General features: G+C 50.1%; 1 protein-coding gene across 1 annotated transcript; it reads right to left on the bottom strand.

Moving 5' to 3' along the window:
• Positions 1 to 2,279: 2,279 nt before the first annotated feature.
• On the bottom strand, positions 2,280 to 8,931 carry RND1 (Rho family GTPase 1). The gene is made up of 5 exons (XM_047743049.1): positions 8,696 to 8,931; positions 7,801 to 7,888; positions 5,082 to 5,191; positions 4,089 to 4,223; positions 2,280 to 3,381 (listed from the first exon to the last, which is right to left on the bottom strand). The coding sequence occupies exons 1-5, from the start codon at positions 8,813 to 8,815 to the stop codon at positions 3,136 to 3,138; spliced, it is 699 nt and encodes a 232-aa protein (XP_047599005.1). The 5' UTR covers positions 8,816 to 8,931; the 3' UTR covers positions 2,280 to 3,135.
• Positions 8,932 to 13,519: the final 4,588 nt, after the last annotated feature.

Raw genomic sequence — 13,519 nt, 5'->3', positions numbered from 1 at the left:
TTCAGCTCTTAGAACTCTACTGCCATTGGGACACCTGGGTGGCTCAGTTGGTTGGACGACTGCCTTCGGCTCAGGTCATGATCCTGGGAGTCCCGGGATCGAGTCCCGCATCGGGCTCCCAGCTCCATGGGGAGTCTGCTTCTCTCTCTGACCTTCTCCTCGCTCATGCTCTCTCTCACTGTCTCTCTCTCAAATAAATAAATAAAATCTTTAAAAAAAAAAAAAAAAAAAAAAAAAAGAACTCTACTGCCATTGATTTGCCCACTTTTACCCCAGAGGAAGATCTGAGGGGAAAGGATATCTGAGATCTACTCGATGTAACTCATGCAGTGAACACTGGAGGGCTCTTCGCTCATAGAATGGAACTTGAACGATCAGACCGAAGGTGTAGACCTTAAGAGCGGCAGCTGTAGTATTTACTGAGAATCTTCCAAGTGCCCAACTCTATGTTGGATACTTTTAATATTTATCTTACTTATTTCTCATAACAGTATGATGCGAGTATTATCATCATTTTACTGTTGAATTATGCCTTCAGCAGCAACATAGTTACAAGAATGAAGCCAGGATTCAACTCCAAGTTCATTTCACTTTGGAATCCATGCTCTTCCCGTTTCCAGGCTACTACTACTCTTTATAGATAAGTAAACTGAGAAACTAGAAAGGTGGTGAGGTTTGTTCAAGTTCATAGTGGCAGAGTTCCCCTAGTGTTTGTGCACAGCTTTCTCATGACACAAGTAAGCATTGTGCTTCGAGGATACTCACATGCTTTGTCCTACCCTGGTAGTTCTTTCTTTCTTTTTCTTTTAAAGATTCTATTTATTTATTTGACAGAGATCTCAAGTAGGCAGAGAGGCAGGCAGAGAGGCAGGCAGAGAGAGAGGGGGAAGCAAGTTCCCCGCTGAGCAGAGAGCCCGATGTGGGGCTCGATCCCAGGACTCTGAGATCATGACCTGAGCTGAAGACAGTGGCTTTAACCCACTGAGCCACCCAGGTAGTTCTGTCATACACGCGTCTTTGGAGATGGGAGTTTGGAGTTTGGCCCATAAGTAGAATCTCCTGTTTAGGTACAACACGGCTAACAATACGGAGCCCATGGGAGTATAGTTAACATTGAGACCCAGTTGGAATCCTGACTCCACTACTTACTAGGAGTACGAGCTTGTGCAAGTTATACAGCATCTCTGACTTTTCTCTTTCTTTCCTCTTTTATAAAATAGGAGTATTTCTTGCCTCACAGATTAGTATAACAGTTAAAAAAAAAAAAGTGCATATTCTGGAGTCCAGCTGCTGGATTTGTATCTGGGTTCTATCACTTTCTAACTGTGTCACCTTGGACATACTAACGTCTCTGAACTTCAGTTTCCTTATCCGTAAAAGGAGGTAGATAGTACACCGTAGGGTTAGCACAGAATTAAGTATCATAGAAAGAACTCATAAGTGCCCTTGACCCATAAAAAACATTTAACAAATGTTAGCTATTATCATTTATAAAGTTAAGTGCGATAATCCAGGTAAAACTCTCAGCAGTGCTGAGCACGTAGTAGGAGCTCAATACATAGTAACTTTTTATTTCCAGCACACCGTGAAACTTGGAAAAAAGAGCTGTAAGCAACTGAAAGGATGTTAAGGCTCCTGAGCGGCCATCAACAGGCAATGGAACCGGGAGGTCAAGAAAGCAAAAGACGTTACCACTCCTTCAACTCGTAGGAAACGGGAACCCTAGGAACTGTCCCTGAACCACGGCTTCAGTCCGTCCCACGTTCTGCAGGGGTTGGAATTTCAGTTGGATCCTCTACTGAGGATTTCACCAAACCTTGTCTCTCTCCTGTAGATTCTCTAAGGCAGTGTTTCTCAACCAGGAGTGATATTGCCCCCAGAGGATATTTAACAGTATCTGGAGACATTGTGATTGGGGGGGAGGGGCAGGGGGTTGCTACCGACATCTAGCAGGTGGAGACCAGGGATGATGCTAAACATCCTCCAATGCACAAGACAGGCCCCAGCATCAAAGGCATGACCTAGGCTAAAATGTCATTCGTTCCCAGGTTGAGAAACCCCAGCCTGGGGCTAAAGAGCTCTTTACTGGCTTATTGGACTTGGGCAGGGTTTGGATGAGACAGCGAGGAGGAGGAAAGGGAAACCCTTGTTGAAGACACCGGGGAACAGTAGAGGCAGCCACTCTGTGACCCACAGAAAGGGCCCCAGGATAGCTTCTTCCTTGTAAGCAAAGAACAAACAAGGAGAACGGAGAAAGAAACGAAGAAAACAGAGCCAACTGCTTTGTATGTGTTATATTTTTCATTAATAAATAGGTTTTTCTTCTTTAAACACGGAACATAGAACAGATTGAAACACTCCCCCCTCCCCCCGATTCCAAAGACAAGAGTCTATAAAACAAATGCCAGCTGTACTGCCCTAAGGGCAGAAGAAGTCTGGTGACCCCCACCCAGCCCTGCCCCCTGCAGCACCACCACCCCCACACTGCAAGAGAAGGGGGTCTGGGGCTTCTCCCTTGGACCCTGGGGACTTAGGTGAGAAGCATATGAATGTATGATGTCACCTCTCCATGAGGCATGGGCTATGCAAAGATGAGGTTTCCTTCTCATTGGCTCTGACCAGCTCCTGCCCTTCTGGTTTTCCATTATGAAGCACCAGGGCTCAGCTCCCAAGGGAGCCACCTCTTGGCTTCCCCACTCCACTCCTGTGCAGCTTCCTCAGAGGGGAAGGGAAGGGCTCGGGGACCCCTCCCGTCCCCTGGCCCACATGGAAGCGCTGTGTAGAAGAGGCATGATGCTGAAGGTGAGGCTCCTAGAGGCTCCCAAGCCCATGAGGCCAGCATGCCCCCCACACCCCCACACCTTTCCTTCCTCTGGAGCAGGGGGTACACTGGGGCAGCCACCCCCACCACAACCTAGTGCCTGGCTTGGGGTGTGATGGTTCTTTCTCAGTGTCAGGTCCTCAAGCCGGGCCTGGCTCTTTCCTTGTCCTGTTCCTGTCTCCTTCCAAGCCCTCACCGTGGCCATCTGAAAAACGCATGTCCAGTGTCCTAAATTGTCCCATCCTCCCTCTCCCCCGTGCCTCTGCAAACCAAGGGAGGAAGTGGGAGGTTGCCTCCCTTCTCCGACCCCCACTTCACATAATGGAACAGCTTTTGGCCTTTTCCTTCTTGAAGGTAGACGAGATGAGTTCGGAACGACTGGGGAGGTGAAGCAGTCGCTTGGAGAGGCTTCGGACAGGGCTCTTGGGGGGCACCGGGCTGGGCTTGTTCAGACACACCATGGATGCCGTCCGGAAAATGCTGTGGATACTCTTTTCTGAGGTGAAAGCTGAGCCTTCCAGGTAGATTTCTGCACCCAGCTGCTTGGCTATTGCACAGCCCTGTGGAGGGGGTGAGGTCATCAAGGCTGTTGTCCCACATGGCTCCGAGACACTGCCTTCTGTCTTAATGGTACGCCCCCAGGCTCCTCCCGATGAGACAAGGGCCAGTCTCCCACCACCACCCTCTGCTGATTCCCTTAAGGGGAAGCCTATGTGCACCTCACTATCACCCGTAACGCTTCTAGAATAATCCTGATGCCAGACCAAGTAAATCAGAATTTCTGGGGGTAGGCATTCATATTTTTAAGAGCTCCCCAGATGATTCTAACGGCAACCACTGGTTTAAAAGAAATGAGCCTTACACTCACACGTGTGAAAGAAATTACCCAGGAATTTCATGAGAAACGCAATTTCTGTATCTTTCTCCTAGAGTGACTTGATAGGTATGGAGTCAGGAATTCTAACAAGCACGTCTGGTGATTCTAAGGCAGGCAGTCAGCAAAAAACAATCTGAGAAAGACTAGCGCACACAGGAATGGCTCATCTGCCAACCTATGGAATGAATCGGGGTTAAAGAGTTGTCTACCGCCTCTAGCAAGATGACTGGTCTGCTGATTAGCGATGGCTCCCCAGAACACCAGTTCTCCCTTGCCAAAGTGAGAGCTTGAGCAAGGGCCACATTTCAAGTCCTTTGTCTGTAGCCTTCCGCACCCCATCCCACCCCAACACGTGCGTGTGTACATGTACGCGCGCACACACACACACACCTGCTCATAGGAGATAGGTGCCTGTTTCTGGTGGGACAGCTCCATCAGTGTGCTCAGGTCTGTTCGCAGGTCTGTCTTGCAGCCAATAAGCAAAACACGGGTGCTAGGACAATAATCTAGGATTTCCGTCCTCCACTGAAGAGCCATGTGAGAGGGGAGGCGGGGAGGAAGAAGGAAGAAGAGTCAGTGGCTGACAGCTACCTGGGGAAGCCCAGCGGGCAACATCAGACCCGCCATCCAGCATATCACCAGCCCAGCCCTCACTGAGTCACACAGCATCACCAATGCACTAATTACATCATCTTCCCGCCGGTGAGGACTCTGGGGCCACAGGAGTGCTGACCCCGAGAGCCTGCCCCTCATTCAACAGCCCAGTTCACCAAAGGAAGCACGGGGGCAAAATCTCCTCCCACTCTCTACCAAGCATGTGTGGCATAGCTCTGCCCCCTCCACCCAGTGAAAGGGCTTCATGGGTCCAGAAAGCCAGGAACAACAGGGAGGAAGCCAACCAGTCTCTTCCCAAGGGAAGGAGATAATCCCAAAGTCTTCTGGAAAACTACTTCCACAGGGTGGGAGACTCTTCAGGATGGGCAGACTTTGCCCCCCAGACCAGGCGTTTCCTACCTGCATGGCTTGCCCAGTCTTGGTGGGCTTGGGATCAAAGGCAACAGAAGCTCCCTGCAAACACCATCTAAGCCTCAAACTCCGTCACAGAAAGGTTCTGACTCTCGATCCTTCACTTGTTCAGCGTCTTCAACACCACCCTCCCTTGCTGGGCCTCTGGCAGAGCAGTACGGGCTATGGCAAGGGCAGGGGGGCAGAGAGAGAGGGAGTCTGGGTTCTAGCCCTAGAGCTAGAGCTAATCAGGCAAATCACTTCCTTCCCTGGCCTCAGTTTCTTCCTGCTACAGAAGAGGGGACTGGACAGCAATGTCCCCGAGATTCCTTTCTGTTCTCCAGCTGAGCTGGAGGCTGCCCAGTTGCCCAGACTCACCTTCTTGAGTGCACTATCCACTGTCTCCGGGCGGCTGATATCAAAGCATAGTAACACCGCATCCGAGTCACTGTAGCAGAGTGGACGGACGTTGTCATAGTAGGGAGATCCTGGTATGTGGGAGAAAGAGCTGATGGTGAGCTGTGGCATTTGCCCTTCCTAAGCCCAATGAGCCCTGGGAATCCTGTTCTTGACCCCTAGGTTAGCTGGCTCCACCCACCTCCCCAGGGAAGAGGCTGCAGCTTAAAATGTTGGGACCCGACCACCTGCCAGAAAGCAGTACAGAAATATCATCTTCCTTAGTCCTTAAAAAGGGAAAAGGGGAAACAAAAATGGGGGCATAGACTATATTCTGGCCCTGTCTCCTACAGTGGGCTTAATTTCAGGTCTGCCAGTTTTATGAGTCCCAGAGGGGGATGCTCCCACCCCTGCAGAGAGACCAGGGCTTGGGTCAGGTGTCTTTTCTAGAGTCTGCCTGCTGCCCAACCTCTGCTCCCTGTTTCTGCTCTAGGGTCTCTCCAACGAAGAAACAAACCTGCCTGTTACATAACTGGCTGCCTGGCTTCTTTGCCATGGGGTCAGAACTCTAGGAGGCTGAAAGGGGAGAAGGAACAGCATGGATTCAGTGCCTTACTCCTTCCGCTTATGAAACACTGCAGCCCCTATCCCCCAAGATCTCAGGGAGGCAGTTTCAAAGAGAGCAGCACCCATAGCTAGGGATCTGGAGGCTTGAGGAAGGGTCCTTCACCGGGAGGGCAGCAGGCGCTGCAGACCCAGGTGGCCCAGCATGGGAGAACGCTAGGGGCTCAGCCTGCCCCCCGCCCTGGGGAAGGAACAGTAGCAGATTTGGAACCCAGACAATCCGTGCTCAGAATAGCAAGCAGCCCCTCTCCCTGCACCGCAATCGCCATGGAAACTGGGGGGAATCCAAGCTGGGGTGGGGGTTTGGTTGTAAAAAAAAAAAAAAAAAGAAAGAAAGAAAGAAAGAGTAAAGAGGAGTTGCAATAACTATCTGCTCCTTCAGCAATCCGCCCCCATCCCCTGTCTGAGGTGGGGTCTTAGCTCGCCAGCACTGAGCAAAGGGAGCACTGCAGCACTTGGGAAGGGGGAGGGGAGGGGAGGAGGCCTCCATTCTGGCTCCAGGCAATCCCCCTCCCCTAAGACCAGCAAGTGAATAACGGGAACAGGCTCGACCCTGGCCCCGATTTTGGGAAGCCCCATCCCACACACTGCCATCACTTCTTCCTTCCCTGTGGGCACCTAATTTGAAAGGAGTCGGAGGATGACTGATAGGCTGCATCCCTTCTGAAATTGGGGGGTGGGGATGCGACACCAGGAACAGACACCACTTTGCTGACTTTCCATTATCTGGACTGGGATTCAAGGGCTGCCTTCTGACGTGGGGGCAGGGCGGGGGCACTCTGGGCCAGTGGTAGTAAAAAGAGATGAGCTGCAGTAAGATTCTGGGAAGACTCAGGAGGTGGGCAGGGTAGGGCAGCCGAAACCCCATACATTCTGCAGCCGAGCTGCATTCCAGTCGGATCCAGCCAGCATAGCACAGTCCAGGATAACCAGAACCCTGCCTCCCAACCCCTGGAACTGCATCAGAGGAAGGCATACCAGGTGGAGGAATTTCTGTTTTGCTTTGTTTGGGGGAGGGGGGAAGCAAGGGGAAGGCTCATTTTCTGTTTATCTACCCCCCTACCCCCAATCTTTTCAGACCTCAAAAATTAGACCATGGGAACAACAGCTCTTAGAGGAATAGGATGGCATATTTATTATATGTAACAGGAAACCCCTAGTGATTTACAAGATCCTCTTTGAACTCAGCCTGAATGTGCATTTTGGAGGGTGGATTTTTCTTTTCTTTCTGTTACTCTGGGCTTTTAGTCCTTAATTATGACTCGGAGCCCAGTCTATTAAAAAAGAACTGGGGTAAAAGAGATAATAGGAAGGGATCAAAATCAAAGCAAAGGACAGCCTAGCACTGAGGGTTTAGGGTTGAGAGGAAAAATATTGCTTTCTACATTCCAGAAAGACCCAGCATCTTCTACCTCAGCCCAGTATGGTAGGGTGGGGGTGGAGGGGGTGACTGTCACAGCCACCCCCCTCCCTGCACTATCTACAACGAGACTGTGCCCCACATTAAAGCCATCTCCCCCACCCTCCAAAACATCGATGATGCATCACTTCATCCCTGAGCCGCAGCGGTATGACAAGTGGAATGGAGCTGCGGCAGGCGGACAGCAGTGGCCCAAGATGGAATGCAGGAGAGAGAACTGAGTGAGGAGCAGTATTTCCCCAAAGCAGGCTTGTCTCCCAGCCTCAACCACCACTGCCTCCAGCAGCACGGACTCCTGCCTCTTATCTGGCTTGGCTATGGGGCAGTAAAGGCGGGGGTGGGAGCACACGGAGGGCAGGGGCTGGAAACTGAGAAGCCCCGCCTGACTGCCCCCCAGTTATATTCATGGGTCCATTCACCTCACCATCCCAGCCCTCTGAAAGAAGGAGCTAGACCCAGAGAAGTGGCTTCTGGGGCTCATTCACTCTGCGCCCCTGGACATGCCAACCAAGGGAATCTTCAGGTCCCCTTCTGTCAGTTTCCCAGCCAGCATCATACACAGTCCTCCCCAGCAAAGAGGGAAACAATTTCTTAAAGACAGCAACTATAACAGACCAGTGGGGGTGGGAAGGGGGCATCTGGGGCCAGCAGTCTTACCTGAGGTGTCCCAGAGACTGAGCTCCACCCTTTGTTCCTCTGTCTCCAAGCAGGCTGTGTAATTCTCAAACACGGTGGGTACATATGTCTGTGAAAAGAGAGGAGCTCATCACACCCTGGGCTCCCCTACTTTCATAACCCTCTGGTGCTGGCTACACAGGAAGCCACTCATCCTATGAGATACTAAAGTAGCAGGAGACGAGGGGCAGGGGAAGGAAGGGAAGGGGAGGGGGCTACTTTCGGCAGGAGGGACACATGGGACAGGAAGGAGGGCAGTGTAGAGGCACAGGCACTTTGCTCCATGGAAAAAAGAAATCTGAATGACTTCCAATGGGGGACAAGCCCCCTCCCTTCCTGCTCCCCCACCCCAATCCTAGATGGTCAGGGAGGCAAACACACAGATTTCTCTCCTCTCCAGACTTGTGTGTCTCCGGATTTTAGAGCCCCAAGCAAATGCTAGCTCTTTATCTTCTCCCACAAGCCTCTCGGACCAGCAGGACAGCAGAAGCCGGCCTGGAGACGGGCTCCCGGACGGAACCTCTGAGGGGATGAGGACACCGGCAGGTATTACGTCAAGAAGAAACCCCAGACTCTCAAATGCCTTCAGTTCGCTCTCCCGAGAGCAGACCCCGGGATAAAGGGAGGGAGGAGGGCATCTGATCGGGGCCTATGGGTGAAGAGGTGAGGAGGAGCCAGCGGGGCGGCAGAAGTGGAACAGGTCTCAGGGGAGGCTGAGGCAGGGCGGTCCTCCAGCCGGGCTGCTGAGGATGGGGCAGGGTGGCGTGCGGTAAGCTGAGGGGGAGCTAGGTCCCCCTCACCCCCGGCAAGTGGGAATCTAGCCACAGGGAAGACAGGCAGGCAAGGAGAAAAGCTGGCCAGCGGGCGGGCCTCTCACCTCGGGATAACAGTCCTTCGCTAACACCTGTAACATCGCCGTCTTCCCGCACTGCACGTCCCCCACCAGAACGAGCTTACATCTGGCCACGACTGGCTGGGGGGCCCGTCTCTCCTTCATGGCTGTAGCCTCCGCGGGACGTGGACTCAGAGTCAGAGAGGAGAAGGTTGCGCCAGGTGCGTCTCCGCACAAAAACTCAGCCGGGATCCTCGCCTCCCTCCAAATGAAAAGGAAGCTGGCACGGCCGCCTTATATCTCCCCGGCCGAGCCAATCACAAGAGGAGGCGGACTCTGTCAGGACCAATCCCTGAGGTGGGATCCCCTCCGGCAGCCAATGGTAGGAGAATCTGAGTCAGTACCCTTTTTCTCCCTTCCCTTTCTCTTAAAGCTGTATCTTTGCTTCCTCTGCAAGGGGATTCCCACGCTGTTTGCATTTGTATTAGGTAGGGGGGGAGGGGGACGTGAAGCAAAATTAATGGTCCTGAGTGTCCATCAATTAGTGTCAAAAGCAAACTGGCCCTGAAGGCAGAAAATGAGGTCAAGCTGGCTCTGTCCCAAGAGAAAAGCAGGATCTGCCTCAACTACAGACAGGTGGCAGCCGGGCTGGGGGGTGGGACGGTGACCCCACAGATCTCTAACCTCTTTGTTCCGTCTAATACCCAACCAAACTACTTCTGGCTTCCTCTCCCAGAGACTCCTGCCGTACCCCTTTATCAGCTCCTGTTGTACCCCTTTCAACGCCCAAGTCTGGAATCGCCTTCACCTAAATAGACCGACAGATAGGTAATGGATAGATAGGTAGATGGATGGATGGATAGATAGATAGATAGATAGATCTTCTTGCATCATCTAGAAAAAAACCCATACAGTTCCTGACCCAGAGATGGGCAGAGAGAAAGGAATGAGGGTGTCTGGCAACTGGGGATGACATAGAAGAGGAGAACAAAGCAAACAAAGTCCCTCTTGGGCCAGATCACTTCTCACCCCATGCCAAGCAGGAGCTGCTTAAGGGTGTTTGTTCTGCCGCCCAGGGTCCGCTTCCTGGATGAATCAGGCACAGGTCCAGTTCCAGGTTGATACGTACTCATGCCGACACACTCTGTGTGTCATCTGGTTAAAGTCCAGACTGGAAGACTGGGCCTGGGACTCTGGGATCAGTAGGCTGGAGAGCAACCCAAGGTTGAGAGGAGATACATAACTGCCTACCAGCCCTGCCCCTCAGAGCCCTGGCATGTTAAGGAGCCTCTCCCCTAGTCAGAACTGTGGAATATACACAGCTTGAATAGCCCACTGATTATTCAGGAACAAAAAGAGTCTAAATAAGGCCTCTAGGAATTAGGGATTGGAGTAAAGCTGATCTTGGGCAAAAATGAGAGCACCCCAGAGTTTATCATTAGGTCCCTTCTCCTTTTTTAGCTTAGCACCTTTGGAGCCTGCTTTGGATCTTGTCCCATCTGAGCTCTCTCTACCTTCATTGCTGTCCTACCCAGGCATACTTCCCCTGATGTAAAGGATGTTTAGGGACACCTGGGTGGCCAGGTGGTTGAGCATCAGCCTCCAACATAGGTCATGATCTCCACGTCCTGGGATCAAACTTCACCTCAGGCACCTAGCTCAGCAGGGAGTTTGCTTCTCCCTCTCTCTCTCCCCCTGCTTATGCTCTCTCTCTCAAATGAGTAAATTTTAAAAATCTTTAAAAATTAAAATAAGAATAAAAATAAATAAATAGGGGCACCTGGGTGGCTCAGATGGTTAAGCATCTGCTTTTGGCTCAGGTCATGATCTCCATTTCCTGGGATAGAGGCCCAAGTCGGGCTCCCAGCTCAGCGAGCAGTCTGCTTCTCCCTCTCCCTCTGCCTCTCCTCCCTGCTCATGCTCTCTCTCTCTCTCTCTCTCTCTGTCTCAGATGAATAAATAAAATCTTGAAAAATAAATCAATGAATAAATAAAGGATGTTTATAAACTTTTCCCAGACCCAAAGGGACAGACCTCTAAGAGTGAGCTTTCTAATGCACACTATAGACTGGAGAGTGGAGGGTATCTTGAGAATACAGCCTAACCTGTGTGCCTCTTGTCAAATCCTGTGGCATCCAGTCCAAACTACTTGGTTGAGGGTTCCGGGACTAAGTGTCGCATGGTCCTCTGCTCATCTCCTGAGACGCCGCTTCCTAAGGGAACCTCAGAGTAGTAAGACTCATCCAGGGGCCACCATAGCCTCCACTCCCAGGCTCTCTGGAAGTTTTTCCCCCCACTTCATCTCCAAGGCCTCATTCTCAGCCCTCAGATGATATTCTGGCTGTAGAGTTTGTCCTCTTCTTGCCCTTTTCCAGCAGGCTGACAGCCGCTCTGAACTGCCCATAAGTACGCTTTGGGAGAGTTCCAGGAACAGCTGTAAGATTACAGACTGCCTCAACCTGGTGTCCTTTCCCTCAGCCTGACCTTTTCCTCCTCTTCCTCACCCTCAGTCTCATCTGGACTCAGTTCCGGAGCCCACATCCTCTTAACACTTAACTCGGTTAAGCCCCCATTGGACCCCAAACCCCAAAGACTTTAGCCCTCTTTCTCCCCCATGTTCTCTACCAGCCTCCCCCCATACACCCTCTCCACCAGCCACTCCGAAGAAACATTCCATGAAAGTGAAAACTGTTCCCTGCCACCCAAACAGCTTCCTCTGGCTTCTAACAAGATTGCTATTCTGGAGCTCCTCTGAGACAAGAATTCTGGGAGCCTGTGCTAACACTGATTCCTGCCTGGGTGGCTGTGTCTCAGGGCAGGGCAGCAGGAAGCCTGAGCTAAGACACAAAGCAGCCCCCATCATGGTTGATTTGCAAGACAGTTAGTGGGTCACATGGTTATGAGTTGTGGTGGGAAAAGATATGTGTGTGTATGTCTGTGTGTGAGTTCAGAAGGCAGCGTGGCAACTTGAAGAGATAACGGAGTCAAAGTTCAGCAGGTGTGGGTTTTGGACCCTGCTCTGCCCTTAAAAGGCTGTTAGGATGTTTGCCTAAGTCACTTCCTTCTCTGGGCCCATACTTTGCATGTAAGTTAAGGGTTTGGGTTGGAGAATGGGGTTCTTAGCTTTTCTTTCTCTTCCTTCCTTCCTTTCTCTCTCTCTTTCTTTCTTTCTTGTTAGACTCCCTTCCCTAAGTTTGTTTAAACCTTTTCCAAGTCTCTTTATTTAAAAATCCATAGCCAGAGTAATAAACTTACAAGGTGGCTCTTTACTATCAAGAAAGAGGTTATACTTGAAAACCTTATCCTAAAGTGGAAGAAGCCAGGCACAGAAGACCGCATATTGTCTGATTCCATTTGTGTAAAATATTCCGAGTAGATGGGCTGAAGAAGCAGCAAATAGGTGAGTGGCTGCCTGGGGCTATCAGGATCACGAGAATGGGGAGTGACTGCTACTGGATTCAAGGTGTCTTTGGGGGGGTGATGAAAATCTAAATTTGATTAGGTGATGGTTGCACAATTCTGTGAAAATACTAAAAACCACTGAATTGTACAGTTCAAATTGGCCAATTCTATGGTATGTAAATCATATCTTGATAAATCTGTTACTTTAAAAAATTAGGTTATAATCCCAAATCTTATTCATATAGTCTCCTTTACCTTATTTTTTTTAGAAGGCTTTGTGTGTGTGTGGAAATATTCAAACATTTAAAAAGGGAGAAAGAAGGGGCGCCTGCCTGGCTCAGTCATTAAGCGTCTGCCTTCAGCTCAGGTCATGATCCCAGGGTACTGGGATTGAGTCCCGCATTGGGGTCCCTGTTCGGTGGGAAGCCTGCTTCTCCCTCTCCCACTCCCCCGGCTTGTGTTCCCTCTCTCACTGTGTCTCTCTGTCAAATAAATAAATAAAATATTTTTTATAAAGAAAGGGGAGAAAGAATAACACAATGAATCCCTATGCACCTGTTATCCAACTTCAATAATTACCATGATAATCTTGCTCCATTTATTCCCCCCACCTACCTCTCCCCCATTACACCTGTACTGGCTGACTTCCAAACACTCATTAGACATTATATCGTTTAATCCATAGATATGTCAGTACTCATCTCCAACAGCAATGTGTTAACATAACTGTGATTCTATGATCACAACTAAAAATAAATAACTCACTCCTTAGTATCATCAAATATCCAGTCGGTGTTACTATTTTCCCAACTGGGTCATACATTGATTTAATCTAAAACGAGGCACACATGTTGAATCTGGTTGATATGGCTCTTAAATGTCTTCTATTTCATAGGTTCTATCTCCCTTTTTTCCCCTTGTGATTCATTTGTTGAAAAAAGCAAGTTGTTTATTCTACAGTGTCCTCCAGATTTGGGATTTTGCTGATTACATCTTCATGGTGTTGTTTACATGTAGTAAAGCTCCTTTACACATTAAGTCTTATGTAGCATCCCAAAACACACGCAAAAAAAAGATGAAAAACTAAACATCTCTGGTTGAATCAGGGAACGAGGGACTTGGAGTGGGGCTCAAAGATGAAAAACCAAACAGCTCTGGTTGAATGAGAATGAGGGACTTGGAGTGGGGCTCAGTCAGTGTCCCCTCCCCAAACTACAGGGGACATGGTTTAAAAACCACTAGCCTGGATAGGATAGCATGGTGTGGGGGGTGTGTGTGTGTGTACCACAGGTTCAAAGCTCAGGACTGCCCTATCTTTTTTTGGCTCTGATTACTCTGATAAATTCCTTATCTGGGACAGTGACATAATACGCAAAGGTGTTCAGGGTGATGGCAAATTCAAATTCACTCAGACTCTTACCAGAGGGTACACAAGCCCAGTCTTTCTCTGCCCAAGGGATTCTTACA

The sequence above is a fragment of the Lutra lutra genome, chromosome 8, assembly GCF_902655055.1.
Source record: "Lutra lutra chromosome 8, mLutLut1.2, whole genome shotgun sequence".
In the NCBI taxonomy this organism is placed as follows: domain Eukaryota; kingdom Metazoa; phylum Chordata; class Mammalia; order Carnivora; family Mustelidae; genus Lutra; species Lutra lutra.
This window is presented reverse-complemented; position numbering and strand designations above follow the sequence as displayed.